This window comes from Haliotis rubra, unplaced genomic scaffold (genome assembly GCF_003918875.1).
Source record: "Haliotis rubra isolate DU_JTF1 unplaced genomic scaffold, ASM391887v1 Scf880, whole genome shotgun sequence".
NCBI lineage: Eukaryota > Metazoa > Mollusca > Gastropoda > Lepetellida > Haliotidae > Haliotis > Haliotis rubra.
The window spans coordinates 147,184-171,974 of NW_025767613.1; the positions used below are offsets into that span (position 1 = coordinate 147,184).

Consider the following 24,791-nt stretch of genomic DNA (forward strand, 5'->3'; position numbering starts at 1 on the left):
CAACAACACAAACACCTCACGATGGCCCAAGAACAACAACACAAACACCTCACGACGGCCCAAGAACAACAACACAAACATCACACGATGGCCCAAGAACAACAACACAAACATCACACGATGGCCCAAGAACAACAACACAAACACCTCACGATGGCCCAAGAACAACATAAACACCTCACGACGGTCCAAGAACAACAACACAAACACCTCACGACGGCCCAAGAACAACAACACAAACACCCTACGACGGCCCAAGAACAACAACACAAACACCTCACGACTGCCCAAGAACAACAACACAAACACCTCACGGCGGCCCAAGAACAACAACACAAACACCTCACGGCGGCCCAAGAACAACATAAACAGCTCAGGATGGCCCAAGAACAACACAAACACCTCACGATGGCCCATGAACAACAACACAAACACCTCACGACGGCCAAAGAACAACAACACAAACACCTCACGACGGCCCATGAACAACAACACAAACACCTCACGACGGCCCAAGAACAACAACACAAACACCTCACGACGGCCCAAGAACAACACAAACACCTCACGACGGCCCAAGAACAACAACACAAACACCTCACGACGGCCCAAGAACAACACAAACACCTCACGACGGCCCAAGAACAACAACACAAACACCTCACGACGGCCCAAGAACAACGACACACACATCTCACGATGGCCCAAGAACAACAACACAAACACCTCACGATGGCCCAAGAACAACGACACAAACACCTCACGACGGCCCAAGAACAACAACACAAACACCTCACGATGGCCCAAGAACAACAACACAAACACCTCACGATGGCCCAAGAACAACAACACAAACACCTCACGATGGCCCAAGAACGACACAAACACCTCACGACGGCCCAAGAACAACAACACAAACACTTCACGACGGCCCAAGAACAACAACACAAACACCTCACGATGGCCCAAGAACAACAACACAAACACCTCACGACGGCCCATGAACAACAACACAAACACCTCACGACTGCCCAAGAACAACAACACAAACACTTTCGCGATGGCCCAAGAACAACAACACAACACACTCACGATGGCCCAAGAACAACAACACAAAACACCACGACGACGCCCAAGAACAACAACACAAACATCACACGATGGCCCAAGAACAACAACACAAACATCACACGATGGCCCAAGAACAACAACACAAACACCTCACGATGGCCCAAGAACAACATAAACACCTCACGACGGTCCAAGAACAACAACACAAACACCTCACGACGGCCCAAGAACAACAACACAAACACCTCACGACGGCCCAAGAACAACAACACAAACACCTCACGACTGCCCAAGAACAACAACACAAACACCTCACGGCGGCCCAAGAACAACAACACAAACACCTCACGGCGGCCCAAGAACAACATAAACAGCTCAGGATGGCCCAAGAACAACACAAACAGCTCACGATGGCCCAAGAAGAACAACACAAACACCTCACACGTTTGCCAAATAACAACAACACAAACACACCTCACGACGGCCCATGAACAACAACACAAACACCTCACGACGCCCAAGAACAACAACACAAACACCTCACGACGGCCCAAGAACAACACAAACACCTCACGCGAGGCGCCCAAGAACAACAACACAAACACCTCACGACGACCCAAGAACAACACAAACACCTCACGACGCCCAAGAACAACAACACAAACACCTCACGACGGCCCAAGAACAACGACACACACACATCCACGATGGCCCAAGAACAACAACACAAACACCTCAACGATGGCCCAAGAACAACGACACAAACACCTCCACGACGCCCAAGAACAACAACACAAACACCTCACGATGGCCCAAGAACAACGACACAAACACCTCACGCCGGCCCAAGAACAACGACACAAACACCTCACGACGGCCCAAGAACAACAACACAAACACCTCACGACGGCCCAAGAACAACAACACAAACACCTCATGACGGCCCAAGAACAACGACACAAACACCTCACGACTGCCCAAGAACAACAACACAAACACCTCACGACGACCCAAGAACAACACAAACACCTCACGACGGCCCAAGAACAACAACACAAACACCTCATGACGGCCCTAGTTCACCACGCCAGCCTCACGACTGGGCTGAAGTTATTCAATAACACCCCATACTGCCACATCATGATGAAAATTGATCCCTCATGCTTCAAATATTGCTGAATTGTCTCAAATAACCCCATGACCTGAGTTATCTGCCCCTGAACTACAAGCCAATCTGTTGTTGTCGGGGTGAGACAAGGTCACATGATCTGTCAGATTCCACCATGTACAAAGAGGTGGCTCCAAGGTGTGTGTTTGATCTGCAGTATCAGTGATAGGGTGGAGCACCCCCCAACTTTGATGTTTTTCATATCTCCAGGAAAACAATCTACGTGGGCTTATTGGCCGGCACGGCTCACCTCAAAGACGCACACTAATGAGATCAGTTTGTACCCCTTAATTTGTAATAAGGCTGAGAAATAATTAATATGGCCACTTTGATCATTTTTACACAATACTAATTTGATTTCCTTGTCACAGTTCTCATTTGAGGATCTGTTTGTGAGATCTTGCAGTATGTAGCCCGAATCAGACTCACACATCTTACAGTGAAAACTAATCAAACTATAAGAGCAAAGGAAGTGAATTACATTGGGAATTAACAACCTCAGAAGTTGTCTGATATAGATGCGATGAAGACTTCCTTCATTAATCCTAGACTTTATACAACCTCAGAAGTTGTCTGATATAGATGCGATGAAGACTTCCTTCATTAATCCTAGACTTTATACAACCTCAGAAGTTGTCTGATATAGATGCGATGAAGACTTCCTTCATTAATCCTAGACTTTATACAACCTCAGAAGTTGTCTGATATAGATGCGATGAAGACTTCCTTCATTAATCCTAGACTTTATACAACCTCAGAAGTTGTCTGATATAGATGCGATGAAGACTTCCTTCATTAATCTTAGACTTTATACAACCTCAGAAGTTGTCTGATATAGATGCGATGAAGACTTCCTTCATTAATCTTAGACTTTATACAACCTCAGAAGTTGTCTGATATAGATGCGATGAAGACTTCCTTCATTAATCTTAGACTTTATACAACCTCAGAAGTTGTCTGATATAGATGCGATGAAGACTTCCTTCATTAATCCTAGACTTTATACAACCTCAGAAGTTGTCTGATATAGATGCGATGAAGACTTCCTTCATTAATCTTAGACTTTATACAACCTCAGAAGTTGTCTGATATAGATGCGATGAAGACTTCCTTCATTAATCTTAGACTTTATACAACCTCAGAAGTTGTCTGATATAGATGCGATGAAGACTTCCTTCATTAATCCTAGACTTTATACAACCTCAGAAGTTGTCTGATATAGATGCGATGAAGACTTCCTTCATTAATCCTAGACTTTATACAACCTCAGAAGTTGTCTGATATAGATGCGATGAAGACTTCCTTCATTAATCCTAGACTTTATACAACCTCAGAAGTTGTCTGATATAGATGCGATGAAGACTTCCTTCATTAATCCTAGACTTTATACAACCTCAGAAGTTGTCTGATATAGATGCGATGAAGACTTCCTTCATTAATCCTAGACTTTATACAACCTCAGAAGTTGTCTGATATAGATGCGATGAAGACTTCCTTCATTAATCCTAGACTTTATACAACCTCAGAAGTTGTCTGATATAGATGCGATGAAGACTTCCTTCATTAATCTTAGACTTTATACAACCTCAGAAGTTGTCTGATATAGATGCGATGAAGACTTCCTTCATTAATCCTAGACTTTATACAACCTCAGAAGTTGTCTGATATAGATGCGATGAAGACTTCCTTCATTAATCCTAGACTTTATACAACCTCAGAAGTTGTCTGATATAGATGCGATGAAGACTTCCTTCATTAATCCTAGACTTTATACAACCTCAGAAGTTGTCTGATATAGATGCGATGAAGACTTCCTTCATTAATCCTAGACTTTATACAACCTCAGAAGTTGTCTGATATAGATGCGATGAAGACTTCCTTCATTAATCCTAGACTTTATACAACCTCAGAAGTTGTCTGATATAGATGCGATGAAGACTTCCTTCATTAATCCTAGACTTTATACAACCTCAGAAGTTGTCTGATATAGATGCGATGAAGACTTGCTTCATTAATCCTAGACTTTATACAAGTCACCAAAGACCTGCTCCACACGAACAGTATCACACAAACGATATGCAGCTGGAGATTATTAAGTCCCTCTATGTATCTGGGGGATGAAATGGCAATGTGACTGTTAACCTTCTAGTGCCTCACAGGCAGCTTGCACTAGATTCTCCCCAGGGAGCTGAGAACGAAATCGATTCCACACTGCTTTATTGACTGAGGGAGACATAATGCAAAGCTATAAGCAGTCAATTGGAATTGGGCACATTATGAATTGATTTATTGCTATTTATCCATATGATCCTTTTATGATAAATATAAAATAGCTTTTCCCATATTGGTATAACTACTATGGTTGATAATCCCATCTAGCCAGCTAAACCCTGTTCAGATAATGCAACTTGAATGTGAGGTTGTTGTTGTTGATCCTGAGGATGGTACTGAGTACGATGTACAAGAAGGTGCTGGGGACATTGCTCGGCATGGTGACTGAGACCAAAGCAGAGCCAACACACCTGCCATTTGGCTACCCCATCTCTCCTAGATTACTTCACACAAATCAACTTCAGGCTTCTGGTCTGGGTTCAGGTCTGGTATGGGCAAACCATGGAAGAGGAAATGTTAGAAAATGTTCTGCACTTCTTGTAGGAATTTCACAACATGAAAAACATTCTATTGAAAGTTTGAAGAAAAAGCAATACATTGTACAGCCTTTGTAAGAAATGCTACTGTGCTATTCTACAGTATGCTCTGTAAAATCCCTGACTGAAGTCGGCCTACATCCACAGACACACAAACAAGACTTCTACAATAACACTGCAAATAAAGGTTGATATTGGCACAGAGTGGAAGATGTAAAAACTGCTTTTGCTGAGAGACCAACAACTGGGACAACATCAATACTACTGGGTGCGAGTCAAGGATGAGGGATGAGTTTGCACCACTGGCTGCTATCGTGGTCTGCATCACAGACCCACGCTGATGGACGCACCTGATTAACATCAGCACTGTCATTCAAGTCTGCACCATGTTACATGCATAATACAAAACATACACACGTCTATCTGCCATGGATCCTGCCCGCAGATGACAATACTTCTCCTCAAGGTTCACAACAGTCAGGACAACTGCCTGGGATTCAGGGCGGTCTGTTTATGGGGGGAGCGAGATTAAATTAACACTTAACAATTGACACTGATGTTTCCATGCGACTCGATTGTTATCCAACAATCACCTAAATGATCATCACTGACTGACTGACTGAGTTTGGTTTTACGCCGCTTTTAGCAATATTCCAGCAACATCACGGCGGTTAAATGATCATCAGACAAGCTTGGTAGTCTAGTGGTTAAAGCGTTTGCTTGTTGCGACGAAGACCCGGGTTTGATTCCCCACATCGGTACAATGTGTGAAGCCCATTTCTGGTGTCATCGCCATTATATTGCTTGAACATTACTAAAAGTGGCTAAACTTTACTCCATCACAGTACGTATTAACCATTAATCTGTACATCCTGAGCTGTACAGAAAAACAGTAGCATTCACCTGTAGAAATGTTCTTGCCTACTTCTTGCCATACTACAGCCATGCTATCCATATAGAAGGCTACAGAAGGCTCTATCCTACTAATTGTCATACTACAGCCATGCTATCCATATAGAGGGCTACAGAGGGCTCTATCCTACTAATTGTCATACAACAGTCATGCTATCCATATAGAAGGCTACAGAAGGCTCTATCCTACTAATTGACATACTACAGCCATGCTATCCATATAGAAGGCTACAGAAGGCTCTATCCTACTAATTGTCATACTACAGTCATGCTATCCATATAGAAGGCTACAGAAGGCTCTATCCTACTAATTGTCATACTACAGTCATGCTATCCATATAGAAGGCTGCAGAAGGCTCTATCCTACTAATTGTCCAGTCATGCTATCCATATAGAAGGCTACAGAAGGCTCTATCCTACTTATTGTCATACTACAGTCATGCTATCCATATAGAAGGCTACAAAAGGCTCTATCCTACTAATTGTCATACTACAGTCATGCTATCCATATAGAAGGCTACAGAAGGCTCTATCCTACTAATTGTCATACTACAGCCATGCTATCCATATAGAAGGCTACAGAAGGCTCTATCCTACTAATTGTCATACTACAGTCATGCTATCCATATAGAAGGCTACAGAAGGCTCTATCCTACTAATTGTCATACTACAGCCATGCTATCCATATAGAAGGCTACAGAAGGCTCTATCCTACTAATTGTCATACTACAGTCATGCTATCCATATAGAAGGCTACAGAAGGCTCTATCCTACTAATTGTCATACTACAGTCATGCTATCCATATAGAAGGCTACAGAAGGCTCTATCCTACTAATTGTCATACTACAGCCATGCTATCCATATAGAAGGCTACAGAAGGCTCTATCCTACTTATTGTCATACTACAGTCATGCTATCCATATAGAAGGCTACAGAAGGCTCTATCCTACTAATTGTCATACTGCAGTCATGCTATCCATATAGAAGGCTACAGAAGGCCCTATCCTACTTATTGTCATACTACAGTCATGCTATCCATATAGAGGGCTACAGAAGGCTCTATCCTACTAATTGTCATACTGCAGTCATGCTATCCATATAGAAGGCTACAGAAGGCCCTATCCTACTTATTGTCATACTACAGTCATGCTATCCATATAGAGGGCTACAGAAGGCTCTATCCTACTAATTGTCATACTACAGCCATGCTATCCATATAGAAGGCTACAGAAGGCTCTATCCTACTAATTGTCATACTACAGCCATGCTATCCATATAGAAGGCTACAGAAGGCTCTATCCTACTAATTGTCATACTACAGCCATGCTATCCATATAGAAGGCTACAGAAGGCTCTATCCTACTAATTGTCATACTACAGCCATGCTATCCATGTAGAAGGCTACAGAAGGCTCTATCCTACTAATTGTCATACTACAGTCATGCTTTCCATGTAGAAGGCTACAGAAGGCTCTATCCTACTAACTAGTCCTACATTTCTACAAAGGCATTTCCGTGTATAGACTTACATACAGTCCCTGAAATACAGTTATCTTATCTAAAAATACATAAAAATATATCTATCAACAAAACAAATCCAAATGGAGCCCAGAACAATCCTTAATTTCTGGACTTGCCTATCATTCCAGACTTGAGTCGGACTACTAATAAATATGTTTAGGGTCTGGGGAACAGAGACTACATGGAAAGTTTGCCCAGTAAATATCTTGTATCTATTCAGACAAATAAACCCTCCAAGAACTGGTCCAGACTGAGGCTGTGCATACTGGAACCAAGTCAAAGGTCAAACGTTTGATTGACAAGGAACCGGGAGTGGAATTCTGCCTTGAGTAGCAGCTGTGGTGAAGTTTGGCTCAGAAAACACTGAAATGCAGCTTCCACTACAAAGATAGATCACAGGCAGCTTCAGACAGTATGCAAATGATCTCATGATTTCTTACCAAAATATATATTTTGAAACATCTGAGGAACAAACTAGGTAAAAAATTAGGAATCAAGATTCCAAACATGAGAACAATCCAAATTATGACGGTAATTGGACAACATGCAACATTTATTATAACAAGCATTAAATGGATGACAGAAGACAACCATAAAACTCCCGAGAAGAATCTGTGTGGCTGCAGGAGATAAGGAATATAGATTTCTGCTGATATTAAGATACTGCTGTCTGAACAACAAGCGTTAACAATTAGTAAGGTGAAACCGAGACGGGAGGTGTGAATTGGCTAAAAACTTGGCCAGGCAATAACACTAACATGGCATGTTTGTCAACACTTCATTTATTAGATCCCCCCCCAGATGCTGGATGTTTCATCACCTACCATCACTGTTCATCTCTGTCTTCCACACACAACTGTCCACACTCTGGAAATGGACACCATTTTAACTCTATAACCTTCTTGGCATTTCAGAAATTTCAAAAACTCTTTTACTTCTGAATTTCAATCTGAACATGTGTATCTAATTCTACTTAAGATTGCAGTCAAACTGAAGTCCTACTTGGTGCATTCAAATGTCAGTAAAAGGTTGTAAGTGAAGGAACACTGATGTTTTTCCTGGACATGGGTGGAAGAAGGGTTAAGAATGGGACTACGATGAGTGGTTAATTGAATTTCACTCTGCAATTTCATGTTTGACACCGCTGTATGTTTGCCAATATCTCCGAAATGGTTGCACTTCCAATTAGGTGCCTAAAGATTGATTGCATAGTCTGGGAATTCAATGTCTTGAAAATTAAAGGCATTTTTTTTACGACAGTCGGTGAACCTGAATTTGTTTTTTTCATCATGGAGTAGACTTTGCATGGCACTAACAATTTGATCAGTGGAAACAGGGGAGTTGTGTAGTCTCCACAGTGTTCAAGGAGATATTTTACATGGCCAGACAAATCTGGAGAGGGCCAGGATGAAGAGCGGGTCGGCCGAGTGTTGGTCTGAACCAGGCAGGAGGGACAGGACATTGATTCACTTCACACATACCACCCATCAATATTTCAGTACACTCGACAACAAATCATAGATCTCAGGACGAACACAGACAGGTCCATCTCCAACAAGATAAGTTAGACAACAGGCAAATGGAAAAAACTTTGTGAAGCATGACAAGTGAGAAGCATGACAAGTGAAAGGTGAAACACATGGCTGGAGAATGGCAAGAAGTGGGCAAGAACATTTCCAAAGGTGTATGGTACTGTATTTCTGTACAGCTCAGGATGTACAGAGGGTGAGTGAGTGAGTGAGTGAGTGAGTGAGTGAGTGAGTGAGTGAGTGAGTGAGTGAGTGAGTGAGTGAGTGAGTGAGTGAGTGAGTGAGTGAGTGAGTGAGTGAGTGAGTGAGTGAGTGAGTGAGTGAGTGAGTGAGTGAGTGAGTGAGTGAGTGTGTGAGTGAGTGTTATGACAGATGAATCAGAAGTATATAATGAATGTTCTAAATGCCTCATTTACAAAAGGATACATATATGTACAATAAATAGAGTGTGACAATCCATAGAGACAATTCCTAACAAAACTAGTGAGAAACCTGTGAGTGATTCACCCTAGGGAGAAGTCACTCTCAGCAAGTCTGTAACAATCTAAGGATGCTTCAGTTCACAGTTGAATAAAATATCGTTTTGAACATAAAACCTTGAACCCAAAAAATGCTGCTGGCATTTTAACTGCTTGTAAAACATGCTCTAACAAATTATCTGTTTCCACAAGAACACAGAACATCATGCCTGTATTTGTGGTGAAATCTAAGCTGACATTTGTAAACAGCAATTCAAATGCAGTAAACATAGTACCGGTTGGCTTAAATGACTTAAACTAATGCTGTGAGACCTTCTTTAGGGAGATTACACTGACAGTTAAAGCCCCCTCTTCCCACCTTTATGTTGTTTTATGGGGAAATGCAGACATCTATTATTTTATGCCTTTAAACTGACATCCTTGAAAAACCTGAAGAATTGCCAAAGGAACATTTATCCCATAAACGTAAACCTGACATCCGAGAAAAACATACAACAATCGACAAAGGAATATTTTCCCCATAAACGTAAAACATAAAAACATATAACTACACAAAATTAAAAATTAATATTAAATTTGGATGCATCAATTCATTCAATGTTGACATTTTCTGTGAAATTGACGACACTTTAATGTTTTTTTCAAAATTTGAATATGAAGTAATTCTAAACCATGGTGACATTTATTCCCAGCTTAAATTGTTTGACTAGTTTTTAGGAAGGCAATGTACAGGCTGATGAGCACAGCTGTTGTATGAGGGGGCAAGTCTTGTGGAACCAGAGCCAGTTTGTACATTGGGCTGAGTCTGGCCCTGTCATCACATAAACTACTGCTAACGAAACACACACAAAACAAACACTCCGTCTCATCCAGCCTTCCCCTGCTGCTTATACGCCACCAAACACTGCTTCTTGAGTTTCACGCAGCCTACAAACAGGCAAGAAACAGAAGAAGAGGTGTCCAAAAAGTTTGAAAGCAACTTTGTTGGAGGGGTCTGACAGAGGCACTGATGTGGAAACACTGAAGAACAAACAAGTCTCTGTGAGCTTCAGGACCAGGAAACAGGCAGACGGACTCAGGCAGACGGACTTGCAGCAGCTCCTCTGCAGCCACTGTCAAACACTTCACATCACACAAACGTACAAGAGGGGAGGGGAGTAACTGACTGACAGGAGAAGGATGGTTTTACAGGCTTCTTTCAACTTCTGTGGAGGGAGGAAATGGTGGGTTGGAATGATGAACAAAATGGCAAGATGGGATGGGATGAGAGAAGATGGTTCAGGAGGCTTGATTCTGCTTCTGAGGCACAAAATGGCAAAATGGGATGGGATGAGAGAAGGAAGGTACTTTCGTCTCAATTCAGGTTGTCCTTTTGCTTAATTCTGCAAACTTTTATACAGAGGAAAAGGTAAGGTTGAAGATGAGATGGAAAAGACATGTTCAAGGCCCATGAAGGCTGATTTGATTCCAGAGAGGACTAAAATACATGACCAAAACATTCTAAAGAGGACGAAGAGAATGGGTCAAGATGAAATGACGGAATGGTGGTTCTTAGAGGACTGGTTTGATTCAAGGAAAAGAATGGGTCTAGATGAGATAGGAGAATGGAACTTCTGTAGACTTAGAGCACTCACTTCATTCTGGTCATGAATCACCCAACACTAACCAACAAGAAATGCTCAGACATTTTATGAAATAATAAAAAATGAAAACATATCAGAACGCTATGTTATATTTTGTGGAACTAGTAAATAAACTACAAAACATTTTATGACATCATACACAACACTACCGATAACAGACTCTCTCACTTTCCCCACTGAGCTCAAACAAATCCAAACATCATTCAAACATGAAACCAGCTACAATTTTTCACTTAACAGGTACTTTTTCAGAAATTGATAGAGCTTTCGTGAACACTTCCTGCCAGACACTCAAGTTTCATTGGCCATGATTTGCAGCAGTAAATCATCCTGAATTGGTGTCAGAAGTCAGACTTGAGATCCGATATGAAGGCTTCAGTGACAGTAATCCTCAATCCAACTTCCCCAACAATAGACTCCGGGTAGGGAGGGGCACAGCGATCATATGCCCTGATAGAAATCTCAACAAAAAGCCACATAACATCAGATGAGGCAACCCAGACAAACAGATTACCAGGAGATTTGCAGATTAGAATTTTCCTGAAACCTGAATCATCATATCCAGGAATGTTGGCAACAGAGTCATTTATATGGTCTGCTGGATATCTCTGTCACTGAACCTGTCTGGTTAGAGAGTATATCCTGTCATTGAGGCGGAGGAAACTGTGAGGGTTAGAGGGTAAACAAGGATGGTGGGAGATATATGATGTTATCTCACCTCTATCTGTGGAATACTGCAGGGATAACTAGACCGATGCCACCAAAGGCATCAGCTTATATTACACAATGCTGCTATTTCAAGGCCTGATGTTTTTCCTTGTCCAGATTACAGATCTAGTTTTGAATGACACTGCAAGTGCACAGTGACACTTAATACCATTTTGCTCTTGCTGTTCAGATTGTTTTTTCACTTTATCTGCCAATTTCTTGTCCATATCTTCCAACTAAATCTGTTAATCACTGTGTACTTGTCGACTTGTGAAATGCTGACCTTTGTTAAATGGTGCAGCTTTCAGACTTGTGATGATTCTGTCAAGGAATTACTGTACCATTTTTATGCAACTGTTATATATAATCACTTTTGCTACAAAAGCTTCCATCCACTTGCCCAGAGATTTATAAGCCCACTTCAGGGTACAGATATGCATTTCTCATTTGTTTTAAACTTGTACTGAAGGAATAATCTAAATATTTCATCTAAAAAAAGTCGCCAAAAACATTATCACTCACTCTGCAAACATAAATGTCAGTTGAAAATGCCAGATAATTTAATGCTGCCTGGAAATATATGTTTAAGTATTCAACACAGAATCAGGGCCGAAGTAGAGTGATTTCCCCAAAGATAGAGTCCCAGTACATACATATATGCATACATATATATTATAAAAATATAAAACATAACATATATAAAAACATTAATAGTGGATCAAATAGATCAAGTCAGATGCAATGAGGTGATAATAAATTAAACATTTCATCCTAATTTGTTTGGTTTTTGTTGTATTATCCTAACCCTAACTTGTATAATGTAAGCACAAAAGGAAAACAAAATCAATGATCAAAGCTTAAGAAAACTAACATTTTGATCACAAAAGAATCTGTGAATTATTTGATTGAACCAATTCAACAGCGAGATACTTTGAAGTAGGGAAGACAGAGAGTAGGCTGTATTACACAAGCAGACAGGTCTTCCATCATAGTGAAAGCTAGTGCATGCGGCTGATGGAAAGGGTGTTGCAGGAACCTGGTTCACAGAGTTTGAGTCTGGACCAGACAAACCAGAGACCAATGGCATCTTCATCGGGACACAAAACTCCAGGAAAGGTCAAACTGGCAGGAAGTTGAAATGATGTAACACTTTTCAATCAGTGAGTGAATTTAGCTTAAAGAGGCATTAACCATTGTTTCAGCCGTGTTGTGTCCGCTTACATTGAGAGGAAAGCCAAATTAATACAGATCATATGTAAGTAAGTCTTTATATATGTGTGTCAGCTCCATGTTGGAGGGAAGCTCAAAGTTGTACAGTTCGTGACAGGTCAAGGTTTACAACAAAAGTCAATCTGAAACCTACAATTGGCAGTTCGAGAATCATCCATGTTCTATTCACAACAGAAAGGTACTTCTATGGCCTATGATGCATTTCAGCAGGTGCTTGAACACCCTATCACCAGTTCCTTCTAAAACGTGAAACGCTTTTACACAGACACTCCTCCAGAAACCCAGTTCGATCCACCTACTACATACCATACACCAGATACACTGTGAACATTCACTGCATTTTAATATTTACAGAAAATGCCATTAACATTTTCATGTAAAAAGTGCCTGTGTTTCCCATGAGAATCAGCATTAACTGCAGAATGAATGCAAGCATACTGCAAGCACCTGCCACAAGTCCAAGTGTTTATGTATTTGGCAATGGAAGCAAACCGCCTTCCGAAAGACAATGGCACTTCTACTATTGTTTCTTCATAAATAGCTGCCACATGGCACAACACTCCATTGCTCTCCGAAAGTCATTCTTTAAATTTGTCCAAATAAATCGACTCCAGGGAGTTGGCTCAAGGGATGTCATTTTACACAACCTACGACCCAACATCGCAAAGTTTACGTCAGCGAATTTCTGCGTAAACTCGTCTGTATTGTTCTGGCAGGATGGCCAAATAGCAGTAAGTTATGTAAACAAATACTTGTCCATGTAAAACAATACACATTTGATGCACATGCGTGGAAATTATTAATAGAGGTCTTTGGCAGAGGAAGATTATCGCATAAGACATGTGTTTTGGGAATGATTTCCGCTGTCTCAGCATAGATGCCACTTCCTTTTCTGTGTAAGGGGTTTGGAAAGACCCGATCACATTTACCTAAAAATATCAAGTGCAGATTTCAGTCTAAACACCCAGTTGAAGTCTGTGACGCTTGAGAGCAGGCACATACCATTTGTCATGCCATGATTAATGAAGTGCACATTATGTAACAACAGAAGGTGCCACAGCCTGACAGATGCTGATCCCAGACCTCTGCCCTCGAGGTGTGTCAGGCCCTCCAACACCAGACAGACAGATGCTGATCCCAGACCTCTGCCCTCGCGGTGTGTCAGGCCCTCCAACACAAGACAGACAGATACTGATCCCAGACATCTGCCCTCTTGGTGTGTCAGACTCCACCACCACCAGACAGACAGATGTTCACCTGGACCTCAGCCCTCGCGGTGTGTCAGACCTTCCAACACAAGAGAAACCGATGTTCACCTGGACCTCAGCCCTCGTGGTGTGTCAGGCCCTCCAACACCAGACAGACAGATACTGATCCCAGACCTCTACCCTCTAGTGTGTCAGGTCCACCACCACCAGACAGACAGATGTTCACCTGGACCTCAGCCCTCGCGGTGTGTCAGACCTTCCAACACAAGAGAGACCGATGTTCACCTGGAACTCAGCCCTCGTGGTGTGTCAGGCCCTCCAACACCAGACAGACAGATGTTCACCTGGAACTCAGCCCTCGTGGTGTGTCAGACCCACCAACACAAGACAGACAGATGTTCCCCTAAACCTCTGCCCTAACGGTGTGTCAGCCCTGGTGTGTCAGGCCCACCAACACCAGACAGACAGAGGTTCACCTGGACCTCAGCCCTCGAGGTGTGTCAGACCTTCCAACACAAGACAGACAGATGTTCCCCTAAACCTCTGCCCTAACGGTGTGTCAGGCCCACCAGCACCAGATACACAGAGGTTCACCTGGACCTCACCCCTCGTGTCGTGTCAGGCCCATCAGCACCAGACAGACAGATGTTCACCTGGACCTCAGCCCTCATGGTGTGTCAGGCCCTCCAACACCAGACAGACAGATGTTCACCTGGACCTCAGCCCTCGTGGTGTGTCAGGCCCACCAACACCAGACAGACAGAGGTTCCCCTGGACCTCTGCCCTCATGGTGTGTCAGGCCCACCAACACCAGACAGACAGAGGTTCACCTGGACCTCAGCCCTCGAGGTGTGTCAGACCTTCCAACACAAGACAGACCGATGTTCACCTGGACCTCAGCCCTCATGTTGTGTCAGACCCACCAGCACCAGACAGACAGATGTTCACCTGGACCTCAGCCCTCGTGGTGTGTCAGGCCCACCAACACCAGACAGACAGATGTTCACCTGGACCTCAGCCCTCGTGGTGTGTCAGGCCCACCAACACCAGACAGACAGATGTTCACCTGGACCTCAGCCCTCGTGGTGTGTCAGGCCCACCAACACCAGACAGACAGATATTCACCACAGACCTCTGACCCATACCACCTGTTGTATATTGTCAATTGTTTTCCAGTGCACATTTCAAAATCAGTAAGAATGGCTAATTCAACATGTCCACTGATATGTAGGCGAAGATACAGAAAGAAGCAGTGGTAGGAATATGTTACAGAAAGGACAGAACGTACAAGAACTGCCTTCTCTACTGGAGTGGATGTAATCGAGGGAAGTAAGCCAATCACAACCAAGTCCCCAACTAAACCTCCAATATTCCTCTTTTGTGTTCATCTCATCTTCATATATTCTGTTCATGATCATGAAAAACCATGATCAAGTATTTCCTCCATGGAGAGGGTAATGCCATCTTCACACACTTGACTTACTTCACACGATTCAACCAAACAGAAACATCACCATTGCTTAAACTTCACTGGAGGAAAAGTGTACTTGTTGTGAGGAGGGCCACAATACTCCCCAAAACCAGCAAGCTATTCTCAAATATCGATAACATCATATTTCACATAGAGAATACTTAGAGTGAGTGAGTGACTATATTATCAGTAGCTTCAACAAAAATAGGTGGACAGATACTCTTATCATTGACTTTTGCACCCAGGTATATTTCATGAATACATGACATGTTTTGATGTTTGTCCAACTTCTAAATGCCTTTCAAGAACTGCAGGTATATGTCAAGCCACAAGAAGGCAAGCCACAGGACCACCTAATCTACCAAGCACCCGTGACATACACGTGGAGAACATCTGGGATCAGGACAGACTGTTAGCCTGGCCAGCAAGTTGTGGCACTTCTGACAACTCAGCTACCACGTCCTCTACATTATACTGGCCTAACACAAAAACTTCCCATAGGTTGATAGACTGACCTAACAGTTATAAGCAGTTATGACAAGTAACGCACCATGAAACAAAAATCTAGCACCAACCATTCTCTCTTATTTACACATGTTACATGTTTACAGACAGAGATCCTGTTATTCCACAGTGTATCCGACAAAAAATGGAATGTAAGAAATCTGAAATGTAGTGAAATAAAAGAAGCACGTGTCTGTGCCACAAACTTGGCTCCATTCACTGGAGCTTGTTTCTCGGGTTTAAAAGTTACGTCTTTGGACATATGGATGATATAACACACTACCAGGAATGGTCATCCTACCTTTGATGCACGTTTTCCGCCTCTTGAAGTTGAGTACTGTGAGATTAGATGCTGAGAATATGCTGATGTTCATCTGTATGATGACGTCTACCTGGGCGCTCATCTCACCTGTACAGGGTAGACGAACCTGGAACACTGGAACACAAACCCAACACTTATACACCTGCAGGTAGATAGTGAGAGGGTAGTCAATCATGTTCTTGAAGTATCTGTGCAACTTGCATATATTGTCAGGATTATCCCCACCCAGTATATTCAACAGACATTTCTAGAATCACACTGAGACTTCAATATGTCATGGGTAGATTTATTTCATGAAATTCCTCATCCGAAATAGTCAGAAAGGTTTTGCAGAAATATGACAGCCTTCTTATCAAGTTAAGGGCGCCAAAGAAATACTGAGAAATACGTGGAATATCAAAGGTCTTTGTGTTAGTGTTGGGTTTGGACCCCCACAAAGTGCTACTGAGAGCCAATTGGGACTAGAGAAATCTGGGGGAAGTATCATATAATCCTTTACTTCACTCATGCTCTGAACACTATTTCTACCATAGATCTATTACTTACATGAATATTATGAACTTTGAATTTATTTAACACTAACGCCCAATAAGTTGGAGATGTGTTCTATTGGCTCCTGGTTGATCCATCAGCTCGTTGCTGATCCTGCCCCTCCAAGCGATGATTCACTTCACAGATGAGGGGGTAATGTCACAGCTAAGAAACTGGCAGCCTAACATGCATGAATTCAGTGTAATTAATATGAAATCAATTGTAATTAGTTTACCTGACAATGTGCTGGGCACCTGTCCTTCATTAGATATATTGGCCTCGGGCAGCATCAGAGCCCGGTCGTGAAGCACTGTGAACTTCATTCTGTAAAACATCTGAAACACAGGAGGAAGGGAATCTTACACTATACCTCATCTTCAGCACTGGACATACCTGTACATCGTGATTACAGTACACCTACATTTTAGAGACAAACACAGACCGATGTTTTTGTACAAGAAATGTATCAACATCTGTACAAAATGTGAAACTGAAGAGGAATTGAGTGAGTGAATGTTGCCTTAAGCTGCATCAGCAACTTTGCAGCTATTCGCGTCTACAAGAGGAAGTCATTCTTTTAAACAGCATATCCAGAGATACCTGTACACTGAGATTAAAGTACACCTGCATATATATATATTGAGACAAAGACAGACCTATATGTTTGTACAACGAAATGCATCAATATCTGAACGATGGTCATCACAATGAGTGAGTGAGTGAGATGAATTTTTACACAACTAGAAATGAGCTTCACACATTGTACCCATGTGGGGAATCAAACCCAGGTCTTCTGTGTGACAAGCGAACCCTTTAACCACTAGGCTACCCCCTTCGCCCTCTCACAATGAGATATCCACGAGGAATAAGTCATGTCAACCAATTATTTTAGTATTTTTTCAGCTTGAAGATTCTCTCTCAGCTTGTCATGTGTGAATTACATACATACAGCGCTTGTACAGATTAATGGACACTTGTATTGATAATAATAGTCATGACATAGCCAGCAGTCCTCAGCAGTCCTCCGCTCTCTGCAGCTGAGTATGAGTGGTGGAACAATTCTGTCATGGGGAAGTTACAGGCAATATAGAAAAGCTGAAATTATATTTATAAACATTCAAACTGTCCTTTGCATGTGCTCACTGTGGCAGTATGACAAGTTGCTTCCCATGCAATGATTGTGTATTTCACATGCTACACAACCCCTTGTATTACACTGGAATTGACACTGCAATTTCCTTATCACAATTCACCAGATCCTTGAATAATGAGAATAATGACTCTTTTTCAAGATATCTCAACTTTTAATGGTACAAAAGTAAACTTTCCATTCACTGCATTTTAGATACGAGGATATCAATTCATATTTCAAATTATTTTTCTCAGACCACTCCCGATATTCTGCAAGTGACCTCCTGGTCCCTGCTCGTGAAGCAGTTAATGTCTTATTAACGACAATGTCTTCTTCAATCCACTGTCTGCCATGCAATGCCTTACAACTGACATCTGATGACAATCAAAATGTTTGAAGATACTATTTTCCTGATCAGTTGACCTGAAAATATTTTACGAGGAGATGATCACTGAATCTGCAATAAAATCAACTTGACAGCTCATGAAACTCACTCATCTGGGAGAACTCCACAAACGCAATAGTCTGCCAGTGTTTGGAAGTTTGCTTGTCAATTTCACGGTTTGTGGTTTTTTCACTCAAGGCAATAGGCATACTCTCAGGAGCTGTATTCCATAATGATCCAAACATGCAGCTTTCCTAATCACTCCTTTTGACATTACTGTAGAATCATCTATTGTTGTATTGTCTAAATGCATTCTTTCATGTGTCACAGACAAACCCACAGGTAAGTGAGGGAGTTGGCAGTGTGTGGCATATGCCACTTCCCTTTACAGGTCTACTGGGGAGAATACCAGGATCTGGTGAAAACAACAACTAGGTCGGAGAGAGTGAGTGATATATGTACCTCTTACACATAGGTGATATCTCACACACAGAACACAGGTGATATCTCACACATACAACACAGGTGATATCTCACACACAGAACACAGGAGATACCACACACACACACACAAAACACAGGAGATATCTCACACACAACACAGGAGATATCTCACACATACAACACAGGTGATATCTCACACACACAGCACAGGAGATATCTCACACACACAGAACACAGGTGATATATCACACATACAGCACAGGAGATATCTCTCACACACAACACAGGTGATGTCACACACACACACAACACAGGTGATATCTCACACACACAACACAGGTGATATCTCACACACACAACACAGGAGATATCTCACACACAACACAGGTGATATCTCTCACACACAACACAGGTGATATCTCACACATACAACACAGGAGATATCTCACCCACACACAACACAGGAGATATCTCACACACACAACACAGGAGATATCTCACACATACAACACAGGTGATATCTCACACATACAACACAGGAGATATCTCAAACACACAACAAAGGAGATATCTCACACACACAACACAGGAGATATCTCACACATACAACACAGGTGATATCTCACACACACAACACAGGAGATATCTCACACACACAACACAGGAGATATCTCACACATACAACACAGGTGATATCTCACATACAGCACAGGAGATATCTCACACACACAGAACACAGGTGATGACATACACACACAACACAGGAGATATCTCACACATACAACACAGGAGATATCTCACACATACAACACAGGTGATATCTCACACACACAACACAGGTGATATCTCACACACAGAACACAGGTGATATCTCACACACAGAACACAGGTGATATCTCACATACAGCACAGGAGATATCTCACACACACAACACAGGTGATGACATACACACACAACACAGGAGATATCTCACACATACAACACAGGAGATATCTCACACACACAACACACGGGTGATATCTCACATACAGCACAGGAGATATCTCACACACAGAACACAGGTGATGACATACACACACAACACAGGAATTATCTCACACATACAACACAGGAGATATCTCACACATACAACACAGGAGATATCTCACACATACAACACAGGAGATATCTCACACACAGAACATAGGTGATATCTCTCACACACAACACAGGAGATATCTCACACACACAACACCGGAGATATCTCACACACACAACACAGGTGATATCTCACACACACAACACAGGAGATATCTCACACACACAACACAGGAGATATCTCTCACACACAACACAGGTGATATCTCACACGCACAACACAGGTGATATCTCACACATACAACACAGGAGATATCTCACATACAACACAGGTGATATCTCACACACACAACACCGGAGATATCTCACACACACAACACAGGTGATATCTCACACACACAACACAGGTGATATCTCACACACACAACACAGGTGATATCTCACACACACAACACATGAGATATCTCACACTCCACAACACATGAGATATCTCACACACTCACAACACAGGTGATATCTCACACATACAACACAGGTGATATCTCACACATACAACACAGGTGATATCTCACACACACAACACAGGTGATATCTCACACACACAACACGGGAGATATCTCACACACACACAACACAGGTGATATCTCACACACACAACACAGGAGATATCTCACACACACAACACCGGAGATATCTCACACACAACACAGGTGATATCTCACACATACAACACAGGAGATATCTCACACACACAACACAGGAGATATCTCTCACACACAACACAGGTGATATCTCACACGCACAACACAGGAGATATCTCACACATACAACACAGGAGATATCTCACATACAACACAGGTGATATCTCACACACACAACACCGGAGATATCTCACACACACAACACAGGTGATATCTCACACACACAACACAGGTGATATCTCACACACACAACACAGGTGATATCTCACACACACAACACATGAGATATCTCACACACTCACAACACATGAGATATCTCACACTCACAACACAGGTGATATCTCACACATACAACACAGGTGATATCTCACACATACAACACAGGTGATATCTCACACACACAACACAGGTGATATCTCACACACACAACACGGGAGATATCTCACACACACACAACACAGGTGATATCTCACACACACAACACAGGAGATATCTCACACACACAACACCGGAGATATCTCACACACACAACACAGGTGATATCTCACACATACAACACAGGAGATATCTCACACACACAACACAGGAGATATCTCTCACAAACAACACAGGTGATATCTCACACGCACAACACAGGAGATATCTCACACACAGAACACAGGAGATATCTCACATACAACACAGGTGATATCTCACACACACAACACCGGAGATATCTCACACACACAACACAGGAGATATCTCACACCTGCATAATTGGGAGATATCTCACACATACAACACAGGTGATATCTCACACACACAACACAGGTGATATCTCACACACACAACACAGGTGATATCTCACATACAGCACAGGAGATATCTCACACACAGAACACAGGTGATGACATACACACACAACACAGGAGATATATCTCACATACAACACAGGAGATATCTCACACATACAACCTGGGTGATATCTCACACACACAACACAGGTGATATCTCACACACAGAACACAGGTGATATCTCACACACAGAACACAGGTGATATCTCACATACAGCACAGGAGATATCTCACACACACAACACAGGTGATGACATACACACACAACACAGGAGATATCTCACACATACAACACAGGAGATATCTCACACACACAACACAGGTGATATCTCACATACAGCACAGGAGATATCTCACACACAGAACACAGGTGATGACATACACACACAACACAGGAAATATCTCACACATACAACACAGGGATATCTCACACATACACACAGGAGATATCTCACACATACAACACAGGAGATATCTCACACACAGAACATAGGTGATATCTCTCACACACAACACAGGAGATATCTCACACACACAACACCAGAGATATCTCACACACACAACACAGGTGATATCTCACACATACAACACAGGAGATATCTCACACACACAACACAGGAGATATCTCTCACACACAACACAGGTGATATCTCACACGCACAACACAGGAGATATCTCACACATACAACACAGGAGATATCTCATATACAACACAGGTGATATCTCACACACAACACGGAGATATCTCACACACACAACACAGGTGATATCTCACACACAACACAGGTGATATCTCACACACTGGGTTGATATCTCTCACACACAACACATGAGATATCTCACACACTCACAACACATGAGATATCTCACACACTCACAACACAGGTGATATCTCACACATACAACACAGGTGATATCTCACACATACAACACAGGTGATATCTCACACACACAACACAGGTGATATCTCACACACACAACACGGGAGATATCTCACACACACAACACAGGTGACATCTCACACACACAACACAGGTGATATCTCACACATACAACACAGGTGATATCTCACACATACAACACAGGTGATATCTCACACACACAACACAGGTGATATCTCACACACACAACACAGGAGATATCTCACACACACAACACAGGTGATATCTCACACATACAACACAGGTGATATCTCACACATACAACACAGGTGATATCTCACACACACAGTACAGGAGATATCTCACACACAACACAGGTGATGACATACACACACAACACAGGTGATATATCACACATACAGCACAGGAGATATCTCACACACAACACAGGTGATGTCACACACACACACAACACAGGTGATATCTCACACACAACACAGGAGATATCTCACACACACAACACAGGTGATATCTCACACACACAACACAGGTGATATCTCACACAACACAGGACATAATTCACACACAGCACAGGAGATATCTCACACAACACAGAAGATATCACACACACAACACAGGTGATATCTCACACATACAACACAGGAGATATCTCACCCACATACAACACAGGAGATATCTCTCACACACAACACAGGTAATATCTCTCACACACAACACAGGTGATATCTCTCACACACAACACAGGTGATATCTCACACACACAACACAGGTGATATCCCACACATACAACACAGGTGATATCTCACACACACAACACAGGAGATATCTCACACACACAACACAGGTGATATCTCTCACACACAACACAGGAGATATCTCAAACACACAACACCGGAGATATCTCACACACACAACACAGGTGATATCTCACACACAAAACACAGGTGATATCTCACACACACAAAACAGGTGATATCTCACCCACACACAACACAGGAGATATCTCAGCCACACACAACACAGGAGATATCTCTCACACACAGCACAGGTGATATCTCACACACAACACAGGAGATATCTCACACACACAACACAGGTGATATCTCACACATACAACACAGCAGATATCTCACACACACAACACAGGAGATATCTCATACACACAACACAGGAGATATCTCACACATACAACACAGGAGATATCTCACACACACAACACAGGAGATATCTCACACACACCACAGGAGATATGTCACACACACAACACAGGAGATATCTCACACACAACACAGGTGATATCTCACACACACAACACAGGAGATATCTCACATACAACACAGGAGATATCTCACACACACAACACAGGTGATATCTCACACATACAACACAGGAGATATCTCACACACACAACACAGGAGATATCTCACACACACAACACAGAAGATATCTCACACACACAACAGAGGAGATATCTCACACACAAAACACAGGTGATATCTCACACACACAACACAGGAGATATCTCACCCACACACAACACAGGTGATATCTCACACACACAACACAGGTGATATCTCACACACACAACACAGGAGATATCTCACACACACAACACAGGTGATATCTCTCACACACAACACAGGTGATATCTCACACATACAACACAGGAGATATCTCACCCACACACAACACAGGAGATATCTCACACACACAACACAGGAGATATGTCACACATACAACACAGGTGATATCTCACACATACAACACAGGAGATATCTCACACACACAACAAAGGAGATATCTCACACACACAACACAGGACATATCTCACACATACAACACAGGTGATATCTCACACACACAACACAGGAGATATCTCAGACACACAACACAGGAGATATCTCACACATACAACACAGGTGATATCTCACACACAGAACACAGGTGATATCTCACACACACAACACAGGTGATATCTCACATACAGCACAGGAGATATCTCACACACAGAACACAGGTGATGACATACACACACAACACAGGAGATATCTCACACATACAACACAGGTGATATCTCACACATACAACACAGGTGATATCTCACACACACAACACAGGTGATATCTCACACACAGAACACAGGTGATATCTCACACACAACACAGGTGATGACATACACACACAACACAGGAGATATCTCACACATACAACACAGGAGATATCTCACACACACAACACAGGTGATATCTCACATACAGCACAGGAGATATCTCACACACAGAACACAGGTGATGACATACACACACAACACAGGAAATATCTCACACATACAACACAGGAGATATCTCACACATACAACACAGGAGATAT

The 24,791-nt window shown here is 42.3% G+C and overlaps 1 protein-coding gene across 2 annotated transcripts in view; it reads right to left on the reverse strand.

Annotated features, from left to right (window-relative positions):
- LOC124263413 (tyrosine-protein kinase RYK-like) overlaps window positions 1-24,791 on the reverse strand; it is a 125,509-nt gene that overhangs the window by 28,053 nt on the left and 72,665 nt on the right. For both annotated transcript variants that reach the window (XM_046698043.1, XM_046698042.1), the window contains exons 3-4: window positions 17,181-17,280; window positions 16,394-16,528 (exon numbers count right to left, since the gene is read on the reverse strand). In XM_046698043.1, the coding sequence (XP_046553999.1) occupies window positions 16,394-16,528; window positions 17,181-17,280 (235 nt within the window). The remainder of the gene's footprint in view (window positions 1-16,393; window positions 16,529-17,180; window positions 17,281-24,791) is intronic.